At 54.0% G+C, this 19400-nt stretch overlaps 1 protein-coding gene across 1 annotated transcript; it reads right to left on the bottom strand.

Moving 5' to 3' along the window:
• Positions 1-294: 294 nt before the first annotated feature.
• On the bottom strand, positions 295-18277 carry LOC131557140 (protein O-GlcNAcase-like). Its single transcript, XM_058804191.1, has 18 exons — positions 18238-18277; positions 15826-15877; positions 13233-13330; positions 11684-11814; positions 10645-10816; positions 9828-9926; positions 8499-8783; positions 8294-8416; positions 7157-7890; positions 6674-7114; positions 5803-5977; positions 4022-4078; positions 3106-3191; positions 2749-2853; positions 1514-1605; positions 882-1074; positions 641-812; positions 295-431 (listed from the first exon to the last, which is right to left on the bottom strand). Exons 1-18 carry the CDS (start codon positions 18275-18277, stop codon positions 295-297), a joined length of 3192 nt encoding a protein of 1063 aa, XP_058660174.1.
• Between the last annotated feature and the right edge of the window lie 1123 nt (positions 18278-19400).

Here is a 19400-nt window from a genome sequence, read left to right on the forward strand (position 1 = left end):
CGAGCTCCTGCAGGCCTGAGGGTGCCCAGCAAAGGTGCAGGGTACCCAGCAAACAGTAACAGTTGGGGTGGCACAGAGGTGACCAAATCCCTTGAGCAGCAGAAATAGCTCTCTGCTACCCAGGTACCTCACAGCCCTGCACACACCCCAGTGACATCCTGCTCACCCCCATGTCCCCTCCCATGTGTACCTGGTCTGCTCCAGGTGCCCCTCTGCTCCCGCTTGCCCAGGCCGATGCTGTGTGGGATGGGGGGCTCAGCCTGGCCTGGGGCACTGCCTCCCTGTGCCCTGTCATCAGAGGAGTCGTCCCAGGAGCTGAGAGCCGGGAGAGCTGCCCCAGGCCACGGGCAGGGCCACAAAGCCCAGCTTGCTGTAGAAGCTCAGCTGCTGCCTGTCGGAGTCACTGACCTGGCAGAACACTCCCCGTGAGCCTGGAAGGGAGGTGACAGGTCAGGGCATTGGGGCTGGGGACACAGTGACAGGGAATCAGTCTCTCCCCTGCCCCTTTGTCACAGAGTGATGCCCTGAGACACAGTCCCGCATGTCCCCAGTGCAAGGGGAGGGGACAGTGCCCGGGAGCACTGGCAGGGGACAGCTCCCAGCACTCGGATGAAGGGCAGCACTCAGAGGTCATGCTCACCATTGGCCCTGAGTGCACTCAGCAGGCAGAGGGCCAGGCTGCGACTGGCCCCCACATCCAGCACACGGGGGGCTGTGCCCAGCTGTACCAGGGAGGGGAAACGCCTCAGCACGGGCTGGGGCACTGCCAGGGGCTCTGTGTGGAAGAAGAGCACTGCTTCCTCCAGGGCATCCTGTGGGAGACAAGCACAATGAGGGAACCCCCTCCACCTCTCCTATCCCTGCTCCAGGTGTCCCCTCACCTGTCCCAGAGCTGCCCCCCCTGTGCCCAGCTCTGGGGGGTACTTGTGCCTTATGGCTGGCAGCCAGCTGCTGTCTCGCTGCTGCAGGAAGCCTTCGGCGTGGAGCGCTCCGGCTGCATAGCCACAGGGGCCATCCTCATCCTCCAGCACAAAGGTGTACTCGGGGCTCAGGCTGAGGAAACTGCCCAGGAGCCTGCCAGGGAGAGGAGGAGCATGGCTGAGCTGAGCCTGAAGTTCCTGGGAAGCTTCAGAGCAGCCTTCCTCTTCATTTCCCAGCTGGACACCACGCCCAGCACCCACTGACCACCCCTCTGAGACCCCTCAGCCAAGGGGAACCATTGCAGCCTCCAACACCTCAGAGCAGCCTCTCTCTTCATTCCCCAGCTGGACAGCACACCCAGCACTCACTGACTGAGACCCCTCACCAAGGGGAACCATTGCAGCCTCCAGCATCCAGGACATCCACAGTGGTGGCTGCCATGACAGGGATGTCCCTCCCTGTCCCTTCCAGTGAGGCCACTGCCAGCCATGGGGCAGTGCTGGTCCCCACAGGGACACCAAGAGAGGCCATCTCCTCACTCCCCAGCCCTGCAGCATGTCCAGGAGGGAACCTCAGAGGGGCCACATCTCACCTGTCACCGAGGAGATCCGGGTGGGCCACGAGGATCTCTGCCACTTTGGGATCACAGTCCAGGCTCTCGCGGCACATGCGGTAAAGCTCTCCCTGGAAGAGCCAGATCCATGTCAGCCCTGGCTGTACCTGCCATGCCACAGTGCCACCACCACCTTCTGCTGGCCTTGGGCTCGTGGCCACAGCACAAACAGCCTTCAAACCAGAAATTGCCATTCCGGTCAGGCAATCCTGAGAGCAGCTGCTGGAGCACCAAAAACAACCTGAAACTCAGGGCTCCAGAGAGCCTGAGCACAGCAGGACATCCCCAAATGTCCTGTCCTGGTCACAGTTGAGTTTGCTGCTGCAAACATTCTGATAAAAGCCTTGCTCCTGAAAGGGGAGGCTGCCCTGATCACCCAAAAACAGAGGCAGGGCCATGTCCTGCTGTGCCTGTTCCTGCCACGGGATGATGGGCTCAGCTGGCTCTTCCTCTCAACATTGTTGTTGTCAAGGTTCAGCCTGAGGAAACGAGCTGCACTCGTGTCTGTGCTGGCTGGATTTGTGGTGTTAGCCTTTCCTTGAGCTGGAGAGGAGCAGGGTGAGGGACAGGGGTGCTCACTGCAGGTACATGGGAAAACTTTGAACATCCCTCCATATCCAGATTCTCCCTTTGCCTCCCTGTCCCATCAAGAGCTGGCACCAAGCAGGTCACAGCTGACAGAAACTGCTGCTCTCCAGCAGGGAATCACCCCATAACCTGGATGGGTGTTTGAAAAAGGGATTTGGAGATGGATCCCCACACGCTCTGGCAGTGCCCAGAGCTGCAGACAGGGGAAGGCTGCAGGAAGTTGCCATCCACACTTGTCCTGTTCTGGATTTTTCCTGGCATCTGCTCACAGCCAGTGCTGGAGATCAGCACTGGGGCTGCTCTGGAGATCATCCACAACCTGGCAACCCTGCCCTGGGCTGGTTTATCCATGGCTGAGGGGGTTTCCTCTCCTGCTCTGCCCAGATCCCTGTCAGAGAGGTGGATTTGCTGAGGCCACAGCACGTTCTCCAAGCCAGTGTCTGACATGCTGCTGACAACAGCCCCAAAATCTGCCCTGGACCAGCTGGCTCTGAGCAGAGCTGGACAGAGGGATCCACCCCACACTGGGAGCTCAGCAGCAGATGAGCCTGTAACTCATCATTTTATGGGCAGAACAAGCCACACAAAGGCTCTGGCAGGATCCCCCTCCATGCCACGGCTCCCACCTTGTCCAGGGGCAGCAGCGGGCGCAGCAGGTACAGCTGGCTGGACGGGAACAGCGGGGGTGGATGGTAGAAAAGGTCACAGCTGTTCCCCACGGGCAGCAATGCCTGGAAAAGATACAGCCCATCAGTTCATCCTGGCTCCAAACCTCATCCTGGAGGCAGCAGGAGAATGGCTCTGAGACTCCTGAAACCCCAGGAACAACAACTGAGGTGCAGAGGCAGCTCTGCCTTTCTGAGTTTGCAGCAGCTCAGCAGCAGGGTTGGGATGGTGACTTCCCAAAGGCTCCTCAGCCCCAGAGAGTGGGAGGGAGGGCCCCACTCTCACCTGCAGCTCTCCAAAGAGGGTCCCACTCTCACCTGCAGCTCTCCAAAGAGGCCCCCACGGCGCGCCCAGGGCTCGGCGTCCCTCCCCAGCAGCATTGGGGCGCTGATGCTCTGGCACCCTGGAAGCAGCAGGACACAGACACACCTGAGGTGAGCAAAAAGCTGCTGGGCAGGGGGAGATCAGCCTCTGCTGATCTCCAAGGAGCTGCTCCCCAGCTGTGCAGCCCAGGGTGGTGAGAATGTGCCCTGCGTGCTGCTTCCCTAAGGAAGGGGCTCAAGGCACATGGATCCCTCTCACAATGAACTTGGGGACCTGCTCAGGTCATCACCTGGTGACAGTTCTTGCTTTGTAAGAGGTCACAAGGCCCCCAGAGCAACCAGGGAGCCCCAAACCAGAGGAAAACTGCAAAGTGATGCACAGGCATTCAAAAAACAGCCCCACCTCTCACCCAGGGCATTGCTGCTTCCAGAACTCTTTTTCCACACAAGCTAAAGGGTCTTTGGGATAAAAGGGCTGAGGAACCATATCCTAGAAATAGCTGTGGGATATGGTGAAGATCTGCTCCCTCCCTGACAGCATTCCCAGGGCCATTCCTGCAGGCAGAGTGTGGGGAAGGGCAGCCTGATGGCTGTGGCATTCACATTCTCTGAACATAGAGAGAGATAATTCTCTTTTACAGGTTTTTTCCTGGAGAAGCACAGAAAGAAGAGAAAATAATTATTAGCAGAATCCAATTACCAAGTCCCTTCAGGTTAATAATCTCCCTAACACATTCCACATGTGCAAAACCAGCAGGAGCAGCAAGTAGAGCTAAGAATTGTTTTCTCTTCATCTCTCTCTCTGTTCAGAGAATGTGAATGCCACAGATGGCGAGTGCGGCTGGGGGTGATGGGGGGCAGCAGCCAGACCCCTGGCAGGTGGGTGAGCCAGGGCAGTGCCCATACTTACAGCCAAAGCAGCTCCCCCAGGTGCCCTTGGGGTCAGGGTCGCACAGGAGGTGACCATCTGCAAAGGAGGTGAGCACAGGACAAGGGTCAGCAGCAGAAAATATCAAATATCAATACAAGGGGAGGTGAGCTCCAGTGGGGACCCTGGCACTACCAGAACCCCAAATCTCTGTGCTGGGTCCCAGACACCTTCACCTCCTTCTTGGGGAAGAGAGCAAGCACCAGGTGTGCCCCAGTGCTTCAGGGTCCTGGCACCCTGATGGAGCCCCACATTTCTCCTCACAGAGAAAAGCAAGGCACAGTTCTTCCCAAGAATATTCTTATCTCATTTGCTGTGCCTGTGTTTGTGCCAAAGTAGAATGCAATATGAAGATTGTTTAGCCAGAGTGATGGTGTTTTGTTTCTTTGACCTGTCAGGGCCAGGTGTGTGTGTGTTGGGACTGTTGGGTGACAGTCATGAGATTCTGTGCAGGGTTGAGTGCTGGGCAGATTCAGTTTAGATATAATATAATATAATATAATATAATATAATATAATATAATATAATATAATATAATATAATATAATATAATATAATATAATATAATATAATATAATATAATATAATAATATAGTATAATAAAGTAATTATTTAGCCTTCTGATAAGATGGAGTCAGATGCATCATTCCTCTCCCCTCACTGGGGGTTGCCTGCAAATACTCTACTCTGACATGGCCAGGTTTGGATAGGTGTGATGGGGCTGGCAGGAATGGCAGGAATGGCAGGGCTGGCATCAGCCACGTATAGGGGGATAGAATATAAGAAAACAAAGATAGTGTAGAAAGTAATCTTACCCCTAAGGAGTTGCAGCTGGGCCAGTTATCAAAGATTTGGAACAGGCCTGACTTTAACAGGCCACAGCTGTAACCAGTGAGAAGAAGAGTGCTATAAAAGAGTGGAGTGGCTGGTTGAGAAGGGAATTGGAGTCAGTTGGTGATTTTGTGAAGAAGAGTCAGTGCTCTGAGGAGCTACCCATGAGAAACACTAAGAAGGTGTGAAACTTTTGTTGGGTGACACTCATGAGATTCTGTACAGCGTTGAGTGCTGGGCAGATTCAGTTTAGATGTAATATACTATAAAATAGTATAGTATAATAAAGTAATTAATTAGCCTTCTGATAAGGTGGAGTCCTCCTCATCATTTGTTGGGGATTGCTTACAAATACTCTACTCCAACACAGCTGGGTTTGGATAGGTGTGATGGGGCTGGCAGGAATGGCATCAGCCACGTGTAGGGGGATAAAATACAAGAAAATAAAGATAGTGTAGAAAGTAATCTTACCCTTAAGGAGTTGCAGCTGGGCCAATTATCAAAGATTAGGACTTTAAAAGGCCACAGCTGTAACCAATGATAAGAAAAGTGCTATAAAAGAGTGGAGTGACTGGTTGAGAGGGGCACTGGAGTCAGTTGGTGATTTTGTGAAGAAGAAACAGTCAGTGCTCTGAGGAGGTAGCCATGAGAAACACCAAGAAGGTATGAAACTTTTTTGGGTGACAGTCATGAGATGCTGGGCAGATTCAGTTTAGATGTAATGTAATATACTATAAAATAATATAGTATAATAAAGTAATTAATTAGCCTTCTGATAAGGTGGAGTCCTCCTCATCATTTGTTGTGGGTTGCCTACAAATATACTCTGACACAGCTGGGTTTGGATAGGTGTGATGGGAATGACATACATGGCAGGAATGGCAAGGATGACAGGGATGGCAGGAATGGAAGGGCTGGCATCAGGCACGTACCCAGCCAGAGGATGAAGGCGCTGGCAGCCAGCAGCAGGTTCCGGATGTCCCACAGGTAGGGGTGCAGGTCGTAGAGCAGCGCCCTGCCGGCCGTGCTGACCAGGCGGCTGTGCAGGCGGCACGTCCGGGCGCAGAGCTGCTGGAAGGAGCGAGCCCGGCCCCGCCACTGTGTGACCTGGGGACACACAGAGCCTGTCAGACACCTGGGGGACACCTGAGCCACATTGCAATGTGAGATGTTTTCTATTACCATCTGTATGGCAGATTATCTTTGGTCAAGTGGGCAGCTTGCCTTATCTCTCTCTTTGAGTGACTACAATCCCTCCTCCCTCAGGAGGGGACATCTGCTGATAACAGCCATTGAATGTCACTGCATGGCTGATAAGAACTATAGCATCCCATTGGGAGATGCTCCGCCCATTGGGAGGAGCCAAGCATTCCTAACTGGATATAATCCAGAGGTTTTGAGACACCAGCACGGCTTTCTCCATGGGATTCCCCAGAGAAACAGCAGCTGTCTCTTTCACTGGATCTTCAGAGGAAGAATACATCCTTCTCTACAGGATCCCCTTGCTCCAACAGAACCACCCCTGACACTGCAGGAGGGCTGCAGCCACATTTCCAATGGCACTGCTACCAACACCCTGACCCTTTTATTTGTTTTCTTCTTCCTTATTAAAGAATTGTTATTTCCTGCTCCCATATTTTTGCCTGAGAGTCCCTTAATTTAAAATTTATAGCAATTCAGAGGGGTGGGGAGGGTTTACATTCTCCATTTCAGGAGAAGCTCCTGCCTTCCTTAGCAGACTCCTGTCTTTCCAAACCAACACAACATCCCAGCCATGGCAGCCACCTTCCAGAGCAGCCTTACCCCACAGGCATCAGGAGCTGTGTCTGGGACCCCCACGCTGAGGCTGTTGGCTCGCAGCCACCGAAAGTGCTCCAGGAGCTGCTGTGCCAGAGAGCCATGCTGGTAGGGCAGGTAGAAGAGCTCCACCAGCATCCGCACCTCCTCCAGGGTCAGGGGTGATGTGGGGCTGGGCATGGCCTCCTCTGGGGTCAGGGGTGCTGTGGGGTGGGGTCTGGCCTCCTTTGGGGTCATTGGTGCTGTGAGGGTGGTCCTGGGCTCCTCTGGGGTCACCTGGGATGTGGGGATTCTGGCCTCCTTGAGGGTCCTGGGGCCAGATCCAGCCTCTTCTGGGGTCACCTGTGAGGTGGGGCTGGTCCTGGCTTCCTCTGGGGTCACCTGGGATGTGGGGCTTGTCCTGGCCTTCTCTGGGGTGACCTGGGATGTGGGGCTGGTCCTGGCCTCCTTGAGGACCATGGGGCCAGACTCAGCCTTCTTTGGGGTTACCTGCGGTGTGGAGCTTGTCCTGGCCTCCTTAAGGGTTATGGGGCCAGATTCAGCCTCCTCTGGGGCCACCTGGGATGTGGGACTGGTCCTGACCTCCTTGGGAGTCATGGGGCCAGACCCAGCCTCCTTGAGGGCCATGGGGCCAGACTCAGCCTCCTTTGGGGTCACTGGTGCCATGGGACCAGGCCCAGAACCAACCTCATCAGCCAGTGGGGCTGAGGCACCAGGGCTGGCACCATCCCCAGGTCCTGGGGGTGTCTGGGGCACATCAGTCCTGATGGCCTCAGGCTGGGTGCTGCTGGGAGAGTGGACAGGGCTGCCATCCCCTGTCCTGGCATCACTGGTGGGCAGGGAGATGTTCTGACTGGTGTTGGCCCCACTGCTGGAGCTCATGGTAGGGCTGGGGAGGTTCTGGGTGGTCTCTGTGGTTCCTGCAGACTGGGCACTCCCATCCACGCTGGGCAGAGCAGAGGGGGGTTCACAGCTCCCTGTGGCAGTGAGCTGGTCCCCAGTAGGGCTCTGCTGGTGGCCAGGGGGTGTCCTGGCTGAGGTCACCTCCCTGCACCCTTCCTCTGGTGCCTCTCTGCAGGGCTCAGGGCTGTGCTGGTCTGCCCCACCAGGAGCAGAGCTGTGGGGCTGAGGGTCAGGGGTGCCCTTCTGTCCTTCTGCTGTGCCAGGTTGCAGCTTTGGTCCTCCCTTGAGGCTGACACTGGGCTGTGCTGGGGTCCTTCCTCCTGCCAGAAAGGAACAAGAGGAGGGAAGCTCCTTTGGCACCTGCATGGAAATGGGGCAGGACAGTGCCAGGGACCTCCACCCCTGAGCTGCCAGGACCCTGGGCTGGGCTGAGGCTGTGGCTTTGCAGAGGCAAACACTGCAAAACACCAAGCTCACCCCTGGCTGACCTTCTCCTCCAGAGCTGGCCCAGGCTCTGCTTGTGCCAGCCAAGGAAACCCTCTGCAGGCTGTGGCCATGGCAGGAGCACCCACGGGGCAGCACAGCACAGCTGCCCACCATGGCCTGCATGGCCCTGCTGCCACACCAGCCCCAGACCCTCCAGATGGGCAGGGTGGAGTTCCTAACCCCCACTCCAACACTCCAGGGATGGAGGGATGCTGCTGCTCATGCAAATCCATTTACCTGACTCCAAGGCTTGCTGGTTTATCTCAGCCACCCAGTCACGCAGAGCCAGCTCCAAGGCTTCCTGTGCGCTGTAGCTCCCATCCTGAGCTCCTTGGCTGTCCCCCAGGGCTCCCTCCATTCCTGAGGAACTGCAGCTCATCAGCCTGGGCAGCCCTGCAGGGCTGGGCATGCACAGAGCTGCCTTAGGCATGGTGCCAGGTACCTGTGTGCTCAGGGTGGGCACAGCTCCCCAGCTCGCTCCCAAACCAGGTGCCCAGCGTGTGGATGGGGATGAAGTTGGCCTGGAGCTCACAGTTGGGGTTGAGGAGCAGCCCTTGGAGCCTGGCCATGAGGCCAGGAGCTCGGCCCATGTAGGGGCCCAGGAAGACTCGTCTGCAGTCATAGTCGTTGGCGTAGAGGTTGTCCCAGATGACAGGAGGGCGCCTCAGGACGGCCTCCACCTCCTCCAGCAGCTCTGCTGACAGCTCCTGGGACACCACCTTGGGGCCTGGGCTCCAGCACAGACACACAGCAGGGACAAGGGCATGGAGATGAGGTTGTGGTCACCACAGTGAGGAGAGCAGAGCCCCAGCCCAAAGCCCTGCACACCCCAGTGAGAGGCACCACAGTAGGGCCACTGCTGATGGCTCTCCCAGCACAGCCTGTGGCCACGGGCTTTGAGACACTGGCCACGTGGAGCCACATTTCTCCTCACAGAGAAAAGCAAGGCACAGTTCTTCCCAAGAATATTTCTGGGATTCACGTTCTCTGAACCTCAGAGAAAGGAAAAACAATTCTTATTTGCTGTGCCTGTGTTTGTGCCAAAGTAGAATGCAATATGGAGATTGTTTACCCAAAGTGGTGTTTTGTTTCCTTGGCCTGCCAGGGCCAGGTGTGTGTGTGTCAGGATGGAAGGCTGAGATTCTGTGCAGTGGAGTGCAGTTGAGTGTTAGGCAGATTCAGTTTAGATGTAATGTAACATAGTCTAATAATATAATAAAGTAATATATAGTATTATATATTACTACTAATAATATAATTATGATATTATAATTATCATTATATTAGTCATTATTCATTTATATATGATGTTATATTTATAATAATATAATGTAATATATAATATATAATTTATAATTTTATGTTTATAAGTATAGAAAATATATTTAAATACATAAATATATTAATATTTAATATATATTTAATATTAATATATGTATATATAAAATTATTTATATAAATATATACAATATAGGAAATTTATATTCTTATATATATTATAGTTCTATAAGTATTATTTCTTTTTATAATTATTAATTATTATTATAATTATTATATATAATATTACATATTATATATTACTACTAATAATATATATTACCAATAATATATAGTATTATAGAATATATATATGTATATATATATATATAGTATAATAAAGTAATTAATTAGCCTTCTGATAAGGTGGACTCCTCCTCCCTATCATCATTTCTCCCTGCCATGGGCTCAGCCTGTTTTGCTGGCCACACTCCCAGAGCTGGTCCGTGCTCACCTGTCCAGATGACAGCGATCCCTGGGAGCAGCTCCTGCCCAATGGTCTGCAGGTAGCAGGACTGGCTGGGGCTGGGAGAGCACAGTGAGCTGCAATACTCTGGGGAGAGAGCACAGAGCATCCCCTGAGGGCTGGGGAACAGGAGGGGAGGGACTGCCAGCATCCTGGACTAGTCCTGACACCTTAGAGCTCCCCTGGGAGGGTGAGGAGGCTGGGAGGGGCTGCCAGGATCATGGGCTAGCCCTGAGGTGGTCAGACCTCCCCTGGGAGAGTGAGGAGCCCAGGGAGAGCTGTGGGAGCTGCCAGGATCATGGGCTAGTCCTAGTCTAGTCCTGAGGTGGCCAGAGCTCTCCTGGGAGGATGAGGAAGCTGGGATGGGCTACCAGGATCATGGGCTAGTCCTAGTCTAGCCCTGAGGTGGTCAGAGCTCCACTAGGAGGGTGAGGAGGCTGGGAAGGGCTGCTGGGATCATGGACTCGTCCTAGTCTAGCCCTGGGATGGCCAAAGCTGCCCTGGAAGGGTGAGGAGCCCAGGGAGAGCTGTGGGAGCTGCCAGGATCATGGGCTAGTCCTAGCCTAGTTCTGAGATGGGCAGAGCTCCACTAGGAGGATGAGGAGGCTGGGATGGGCTGCTGGGATCATTGGTAGTCCCAGTCTAGCCCTGAGGTGTCCAGAGCTCCCCTGGGAGGGTGAGGAGCCCAGGGAGAGCTGTGGGGGCTTCCTGGGCACTAAGCTCTCAGCAGGGTCAGGGGTGCAGCCCACGGGCACCCCAGTCTGAGGGGGCTCCCCGCTTTGGGCACTGGGGCTGCAGGCAGTACCTGTAGGGCAGAAGAGGAAGACTGAGGGCTGGCCCAGCTCCTGGTACACCTGGTTGGCCACAGAGGCCTGAGCCTGTGCCAGGGAGGGGAAGACGTCTCTGTCAGCCTGGCACATGCAGGGGTCGATGTCGTCGAAGAGCAGCGCGAAGGAGCGGCACCCCAGGGCGGCCACCTGTGGGCACAGACAGGGGCTGCTGGGACCCCCGGGCAGCAGAGACCCCCAGGGAGCTCCACAGGGGCATCTGAGCATGGCACAGCACGGGGCAGCTCCTGCCAAGGGAGTGGCAGCTGCCCATGGAGCCACCCCACCAAGCCAACAGCTCTGTGCCCTCCCTGGGGAGCCAGGGCTCTGTGCCACCCTCAGCGCTGCCCAGCAGCTTCTGGGCCTTGGCTGCTCCTTCTCCTGCACCCATGGAGCCCTCAGCTCTCTGTCACAGTGACAGGGACAGCACATTGGCCACTGGGCAGCCCAGAGCAGCAGGAAGGGTTCACACCCCAATAGCAGCCCACGGGGTGGGCACAGGGGGCACACATGGGGACCCATAAACACGTCTGAGTGGGCACAGGGGGTGTCACTGACATCTTTTAGGAAAAATCCTTTCCTTTGGATTTTTCCTCCTGAGAAGCTGAAAGGCCTCAGGAACAAAATGTAAACATTGATTATCTGCTGCTGTGGAATGCAACAGGTGCATCTGTGATTGGTCTCATGTGGTTGTTTGTAATTAATGGTCAATCACAGTCAGCTGTCTTGGACAAAGAGTCTGAGACAGAAGCCTTTATCATTCTTTCCTGTTCTATTCTTAGCTAGCCTTCTGATGAAATCCTTTCTTCTATTCTTTTAGTATAGTTTTAATGTAATATATATCATAAAATAATAAATCAGCCTTCTGAAACGTGGAGTCAGATCCTCGTCTCTTCCCTCATCCTAAGACCCCTGTGAACACCGTCACACAGGGGGCACACATGGGCACACATGGGCACACATAGCACGTGTGCCCCTGGCCTGGGAGCAGTGGGATGAAGGAATGGCCCACGGTACCTGCCTGAGTTTTTGCTGCAGCAGGAGGCGATCCCCAGCGCTGGAAAACACCATGTCCTGGCCGGCAGAAATGGCGAAAATAAACTCCACCCCCCGTTCGTGGGCAGCCCCGATGAGAGACCGCATGCGGGCTGGGGACAGAGCACAGGGGAACTGTGAGAGCTGGGAGGGACAGGGGACAGGGACGGGGTGGGGGGATGAGGGATGGAGGAGAGTAAGAGATGGAGGGGAATAAGGGATGGAAAGGGATGAAGGATAGAGCAGGACAAGGGGTGGAGGGGGACAAGGAATGGAGAGAGAAAAGGGATGGACAAAGGATGGAGGGGGATAAGGGGTGGAGGGGAAAGAATGACGGAGCAGGACCGAGGAATGTAATGGAACAAGAGATGGAGGGGAATAAGGGGTGGAGGAGGACAAAGGATGGAGAAGGACCAAGGGATGGAGGGGAATGAAGGATGGAATGGGACAAGGAATGAAGGGGAATAAGGGGTGGAATAGGACAAGGGTTGGAGAGGGAAAAGGGATGGAAGGGAATAAGGGATGGAAGGGGAAAAAGGATGGAGCAGGACCAAGGGATGGAATGTAACAAGGAATGGAGGGGAATAAGGGGTGGAGGGGGACAAGGGATTGAAGGAGACAAAGGATGGAGCAGGACAAGGGATGGAATAGGACAAGGAATAGGTGGTACAAGGGATGGAGGGGGAAAAGGTATGGAGGGGTAAAAAGGATGGAGCAGGACCAAGGGATGGAATGGAACAGGGGATAGAGGGGCATAAGGGATGAAGGGGAATAAAGGGAATAAAGGATGGATGAGGACAAAGGATGAAGGAGAATAAGGGATGGAATAGGACAAGGAATGAAGGGGAATAAGGGATGGAGGGGGAAAAGGGATGGAAGGGAAAAAGGATGAAGCAGGACCAAGGGATGGAGGGGAATAAGGGATGGAGGGGGACAAGGGATGGAGGGAGAAAAAGGATCAAGCAGGAAAGGGATGAAGGGGGACAGGGGATGGAGCGAGCCAAAGGATGGAGCAGGACCAAGGGATGAAATTGAACAACGAATGGAGGAGAAGGGGTGGAGAGGGACAAAGGATGAAGGGGAATAAGGGATGGAATAGGACAAGAAATGCAGGGGAATAAGGAATGGAGGGGGAAAAGGGATGGAAGGGAATAAGGGATGGAAAGAGAAAAAGGACTGAGCAGGACAAGGGATGGAAGGGGCAGGGAGAGTGAACCCCAGGATTGTGAAAGGAAGGACCTGAGGTCACTGGGAGGGGAGAGGCTCCAGGAGGACCATTCCCACTCTCTTATGACACAGAGGACTTTTGGCAAGGGTCTGTGGCCCTGGCTGTACTCAAGCACATTGCCTGAGACCCACATGGGAGGCTGGCTGCTCCCTTAGGCAATTCCCCATGATGGGCACACTCTGGGAGTCTTCTTGCCCTTGGCAAGGTCTGGGGCCCTCCCTGCAATGGGGAAGGTCCTGGCAGGATGGAAACAGCTGTGATACAGCCCATGCTTTCCCCTGAGGGGCCCAGCAGAGCCGGTACCTGCCTCATGCTCTGTGTAGGGCTCTCTCCAGAGCAGCCGGTGCTTCAGCTCATCCTTGGGTGCGTACATGTAGCAGTTCAGCCCCCGCTGCTGCAGCCTGGGCAGGGAGAGAAAGGAGTCAGCCAGGCTCCCCACGGGCTCTTTGCACAGCCACAGGGAGGCAGAGAGCTCAGCCAGTGCTCCAGTGCTGAGCTCTGATGTGGGAACCCAGGAAATTCCTCTGGCTGCCCTGGAGGGCTCCAGCCCCTGCCCAGGGGGCTCAGAGACCTTGGCACAGAGCCCAGGACCCCTGTGCCTTTGATTTAGCCCCTGGAAAAAACAATTACTAATATTATATGAAGAATTACAAGCCATGAAAGTTTAAGTAGAATGATAGTGAATTTATCATGGGGTGAAAAATAGATTTTTGGGGTTTTTAGAATGGGGTTCAAGAGGCAAGATGGAGAGATCTGGGCGTGTCCAGCCTTTCTCCTTCTTCTTCTTGGCCTCCATCTTCTGCTGTGATGGTGGCACTTTTGGATTGGTCTAGAGTAGAAGCTCACTGTCTAATAGGTGATAGGTATTGGGAAGTAATTGTAAATATTGTACATGTAGTTTTTAGTATAAAAAGACAACATTGCCTCTGAGGCAGGCAGAGTGCCTCTGACCTGCTGAGCGGACCTTGGCAGGTCAAGAGAAAGATTTTTATGGATAAGTTACAATAAACAACCTTGAGACCAAGAAATGGAGAGTTCTGACTCCTTCTTCGACCACCAGGCTGGGAAAAGAGACTTTCTAACTCATCTTGGGGTCACTCTGAGCAGCAAAAGTCCCGAGACTGTAAGGTTGGTGTCAGACACCAGCAGGATGTGCCCCTGGGATGGCAGACCCCTCCCTCTTTTGGCACTTCTGCATGGAAGCCATCTGATATATTCATTGGTTTTATTCATCCTCCTCAGCAGAAAATATTTTACATTTTCCCACAGTGAACAGAGTAGAAAGCACTGCAGGTATCTCATGATAAAAGTTCCTTATTTTGTTTCTTTCTAGATAAGATACCAATGGGCATGTTACCCTCATGTGCCACATGCCAGTGCAGCACCAGGCAAAAACTTTTAATTCCTGAAGTATTTAGAACATCCCAGCTTGTTTTCCTTCCATTTTCTGTATCTCAGGGAGCTGGGGGTGCTCAGCCTGCAGAAAAGGAGGCTCAGGGGTGCCCCCATCACTCTGCACAGCTCCTGGAAGGTGCCTGTGCTCAGCTGGGGCTGGGCTCTGTCTGCAGCAGCACTGACACACCCAGAGCACACAGCCTCGAGCTGCACCAAGGGAAATACAGGCTGGATAGCAGGGAAAAGTTTTTCACAGAAAGGGTGATAAAGTTCTGGAATGTTCTGCCCGGGGAGGTGGTGCAGTCCCCATCCCTGGGTGTGTTTAACAAAGCCTGGATGTGGCACTGGGTGCCAGGGCTTGGTTGGGGTGTTGGGGCTGGGTTGTATTTGATGATCTTGGAGGTCTCTTCCAGCCTGGTCACTCTGTCAATTCTGTGAATTTTGTCCCTGCAGAATTCTGTCCTCTGCTCCTTAATTACATTGTCACTGCCCACACTGTCACCTCCTTTTTATTAATTTCCCAGTCATATTTCCCTCTCCCTTTCCCAATTGGTTGAGGTGCTTGAGAGGTACAGAGTTCCTGAACCACCTAATACAGACCCTGCTTGCAATGTGCATTCCCCCTCTCCTCTTTTTCTGTGTCTCTGCTCTTTTTCACCAAATCCAGGAATTTAGCACAGCCTTGGGTGAGCAACAGTTTGTGTCAATCAGTGGAATTCCTATGGAATTTTGGTTACTCCTATTGCTTTTTACTGATGCTTTTCCCCAAATATCAGTATCTAGGTTTATCTACCTGCAGGCATTCCTCCCTCCCTTCTTTTTCTTTGTGTCTCTGTTCTTTTTCTCCAAGTCCAGAATTTAGCACAGCCTTGGGCGAGTCTGTGTCAATTAATGAAATTTCTATGGAATTGATGGTTACTCCTATTGCTTTTTTAAAATATCAAAATCTGGGTTTATCTACCAGGCATTCCTCCCCTTCCTTCTTTTTCTTTGTGTCTCTGTTCTTTTTCTCCAAGTCCAGGAATTTACCACGACCTTGGGTGAGTCTGTGTCAATTAGTGGAATCCCTATGGAATTTTGGTTACTTCTATTGCTTTTTACTGCTTTTTTTTTTTTTTCCAAATATCAGTATCTGGGTTTATCTACCTGCAGCCCCACAGTTTGTTTGTAAAGCCACCTCTCTCTCATTCCTTTCATTAGTACAGACCAGCTCTGAATCCTAACTGCTAATCCTAATCATTGGATGGCAGAATAATGAATAATTTCCACGAAGAAACTGCCTTTTAACTCTGGAGAAATGCGACTCTAGCCTGTGTTTTGTCTGTGTTTCTGGTCTTCTCATCTGCATCATGTCCCACGCAGGGATGTGCGGAGCCCCAGCACCACCTGCCGGCCCCTTGTCCGTCTGTCCGTCCGAGAGCGCCAGGACAGGGGGACACTGAATAATGAGGCCCCTTGGCTGCCACCCCCACCTTCAGAGAGGAACATTCAGGGTACTTGCCATTGAAAGAGAAGTTTCCTCTGATCCATTGACCAGGGTCTGCCATAGAAACCTGGAAAAGGGAGGGGAAAAAAGGCAAAATGCAGTAAGAGCCTGAATGAGGGATGTGGGACTTCAGGCAGCTCTCTAAAATTCAGTTTATTCCATCCAGGGTCATGGGTGACAGAGCTGTGCCCACAGCTGTCAGCTCCAGCTGCAGGCAGGCCTGGAGACCCTGAGTTTAGGTTATAAATGCATTATAGACTTTTCTTTTGGTCACAATGCATTCTATACTTTTTTTGGGTCACATTATATTTTTTTTTTGTTACAATGCATTCTATACTTTGCTTTGCTGAGCATCTTCATACATTAGAACCAATCTATACCTTAACTTTTATCTCTAGCCTATCATAACTACTGTAATTACCATATCCATGTTACTGTTCTCCAATCACTAAAAGTCAGTGCATTACAGTTTAAGCTAGAAGTTGTTTTTCAGTTTTCTTGCAGTGGAAAATTCTGAAATCTTCTTTCTACTTGCTACATTTGCTGACTTGTTTGCCTGTGCTCTCTTTCTGCTTGGTACAAACATCTTCTTGTTTGGGGTGGGTTTATCCTTTGCTCTAAGCCATAAAAACCCCTTCTAACTAACACAGCCTTTGCCTCCTTGGTTATCCAGTGAGACTGGCTCAGCAATTCTTTTCTTCTATATCAAAACTTGCTTCTACCTCTATTCCTTCATCAGACTCTACATTTAAAAAAATCTTTCTGCTAAGCATCTGTGAGACTTTCTTGTCAAACTTTCATCCTTCCCAACAATGCAGTTTTTGGAAAGTGCCTCAGGAGTTTCTCTGGTCTATCCCTGAATTCCAGACTTGCAGCACCCATTCTGCCTTTGGGATCACTTCCAGGGAAGGGCCCTTCCTATTCCTGCATGTAGGGAGGTGCAGAGCTGTCTGCAAAGCCAGGGAGAGAGGATATCCAGAGGAAATCCAGAGGAACACAAACCCCTTCCCCTGGGACAGGCTGATAAATGGGTTTGGAGAAATGCAGATTTGACAGCTCCTCAAAGTGGAGGTTAAAGGGAACCTATCAGTCCCAGCACAGAGCTGAGATTTAGCAAGAGAAGAGCCTTCAGCCACCTAAATTCTCTTCAAGATCTGGCAGATGCAAGGTGAAGTACCACAGAAAATCCATTATGTCTTGGACAGTGATGAGAATTGGCCATCAAGGTATCTCCCTGCTTTCTCTCTGCATTGTGGGCAACTTCTGAATCAATCACTGCAGCTTCCAGCAGTCAGGGCCAAGGGCAGCAGATACGGGGAAGTGACAGCATTCCCAAAAGTGGGTGGTGCACAGGGGCAGGCTGCACTGACCCCATCAAGCTGGGAGGAAGGACCAGCTCTCCATGAGGCCAGTGTAACCTGCATTTTCCAAATCAGTGTCCCAGAGCTCACCTGCCCTCATTCCCTTGGCTGCCTTGGGCAGGAGCCCACCCTGCAGCAGCCCTGGGCAATGCTGAGGGGGTTTGCACACAGCAACACCCACTCTCCATCTGTCTCCTCTCTGCAGACACATTTTCTACCTGCCTCAACACCTACATGGTTATTCCATATGTTTTGAAATAATATAAAATCACTTTGCTGTCCACCCCCCACCATGCACAGGGTCAAATTTGTGGCAACTCAAGAATCCCTGCAAACATTTCACCCAAAAAAAGTTATTTCTGTGGGAAATAATTTGCTATTTTGAGATCCCAGCGAGGTCCCCAGAGTCCCTGTATGGCCCCTGCAAGTGACACTTCCACAGCACATGGGCTGCCAAGGAGGCCACTCAGCAGAGTTCTCCTGGAATGGATTTGCCAGCATCATCCCTGTCCTCCTTCCCAGGTCAGCTCTACTACACCAGTGATTCACGTCTGAATCATGCCAGCCTCCCCACCCCTGCATTTCCTGTTTGTTTTCCATCCATTTGCTCGGTGCTGCTGCTCCCTCAGGTGGGGCAGAGGGCAGTGCCCGTCCCAGGGGTGCTGTGCTGCCAGCAGGAGGGCAGAGGGATCTGCCAGCTCCACGGGGAGCTGGGCATGTGGGCAGGGAGAACACAAAGCTCTCCCTGGCCAACTTTGGGCATGAGTCCTGCACGGCTGCCCCATGGGCAGGGTGGGCACACAGGGAAGCGCCCCTGGCTCCAGGGCAGCCAAGAGCCCCGTGTGGAGCTCTGGGGCTGAGCAGAGGCTCCCTGAGCCCCTCTGGCTGTGCTGGGGCGGCTGCAGGGTGGGCTGGGGCGCTGCTGGTCCAGCCCCCTGGCAGAGATGGGGCTCTGTGCAAGGACCCCACTCCCACCTCCCCCCAGCCTGGGGCCCTTCCCGACCCCGCTTCCCCTCGGGGGAACGCCCGGGCGGGCCGGGCAGCGGCCCCGCAGGGACAGACCTACCTTCCACCACGCCGCAGAGGAAACGCGGCCGCTCCGCCATCCCCCGCAGGAGCGGCACCGGCGGCCGGGGATGGGCGCAGGGTGCGGGGAGGGATGGAGGAGGGATGGAGGAGTGCGGGGAGGGATGGAGGAGGGATGGAGGAGTGAGCAGAGGGATGGAGGAGGGACGGAGGAGGGATGCAGGAGTGAGCAGAGAGACGGAGGAGGGATGCAGGAGTGCGCGAGAGGATGGAGGAGTGAGCGGGGGGACGGAGGAGTGCACGGAGGAATCCGCGGAGAGTGGAGGGGAGTGCGCCGGGGGATGCTCGGAGAGATGCGCGGAGGAACGGAGGAGTGCTTGGGGGATGGATGGAGGGGGAGCGGGGGCTGAAGGGGTGCGCGGAGCGATGCGCGGGGGGATGGCAGGTGCGCAGGGGGATGGAAGGATGCGCGGAGGGGTGGAATGTTCGCTGGGGGATGGAATGTTCGCTGGGGGATGCGGAAGGGTTGGAATGTTTGCCGGGGGATGCAGCGCTGACGGGAAGGGACGGAAGGATGCGCGCAGAGCTCCGCGCAGGGGCGGCTCCACCGCCCGCCCGCTCCCCCCGGGCCGCGCTCGCCGCAGCGCAGGGGGCGGCTCCGCGGGTGGGGCCGGGGGGCGGAGCGCGGGGGGATCCCCAAAATCCCTGCGGAGCCCCTGGGAGGCGATGTTTGAGCCGCCGCCGCTGCCGGTTACCGGGGCCCCGCCCGGTGCCCACGGCAGCCCCGGTCCCCAATGTCCCCAACCGCGGGGTCCTCCCGGTGCAACAATTCCTTCTCCCGCCTTTGAAGCTTCCCGGGAGCCCACAGCCGCAGAGCTGATCCGAGGGGTGGATGTCATCATCTCCCTGTGCTCACCACCGAGCTGGCACCTGCCCTGGCACACCCCGATGCCAGGCCGGGGGTGCGGTGCCAGGTCCAGGTGCCAGGCAGGTGGCTCAGCTGTGCCAGGCTGTTTGCCTTGTGGCCCCTGAGCTCGTCTGGCCCGCGGTTGTGTCTGTCCCACGGGCAGATGTGCTCCCTGTAGAGCCCTGCCTGCACACGGGCCGGGCTGTCTGACACCACCACGTCATTCTGTTCCTTCTCAGAGCACTGGGTCTGCTCTGCTCCTGACCACTGACATCAGTTTCAGAGCCCTGATGTCA

The sequence above is a fragment of the Ammospiza caudacuta genome, chromosome 4 (genome assembly GCF_027887145.1).
Source record: "Ammospiza caudacuta isolate bAmmCau1 chromosome 4, bAmmCau1.pri, whole genome shotgun sequence".
NCBI lineage: Eukaryota > Metazoa > Chordata > Aves > Passeriformes > Passerellidae > Ammospiza > Ammospiza caudacuta.

Excerpts from the sequence above, each read along its gene's own strand:
- LOC131557140 (XM_058804191.1), bottom strand. The coding sequence starts at position 18,277 with ATGGCGGAGCGGCCGCGTTTCCTCTGCGGCGTGGTGGAAG. Across the intron at positions 8,417-8,498 it reads TGCCCACCCTGAGCACACAG|GAATGGAGGGAGCCCTGGGG; the intron begins GTACCTGGCACC and ends GCAGTTCCTCAG. Across the intron at positions 1,606-2,748 it reads CGCTGCTGCCCCTGGACAAG|GGAGAGCTTTACCGCATGTG; the intron begins GTGGGAGCCGTG and ends TGGCTCTTCCAG.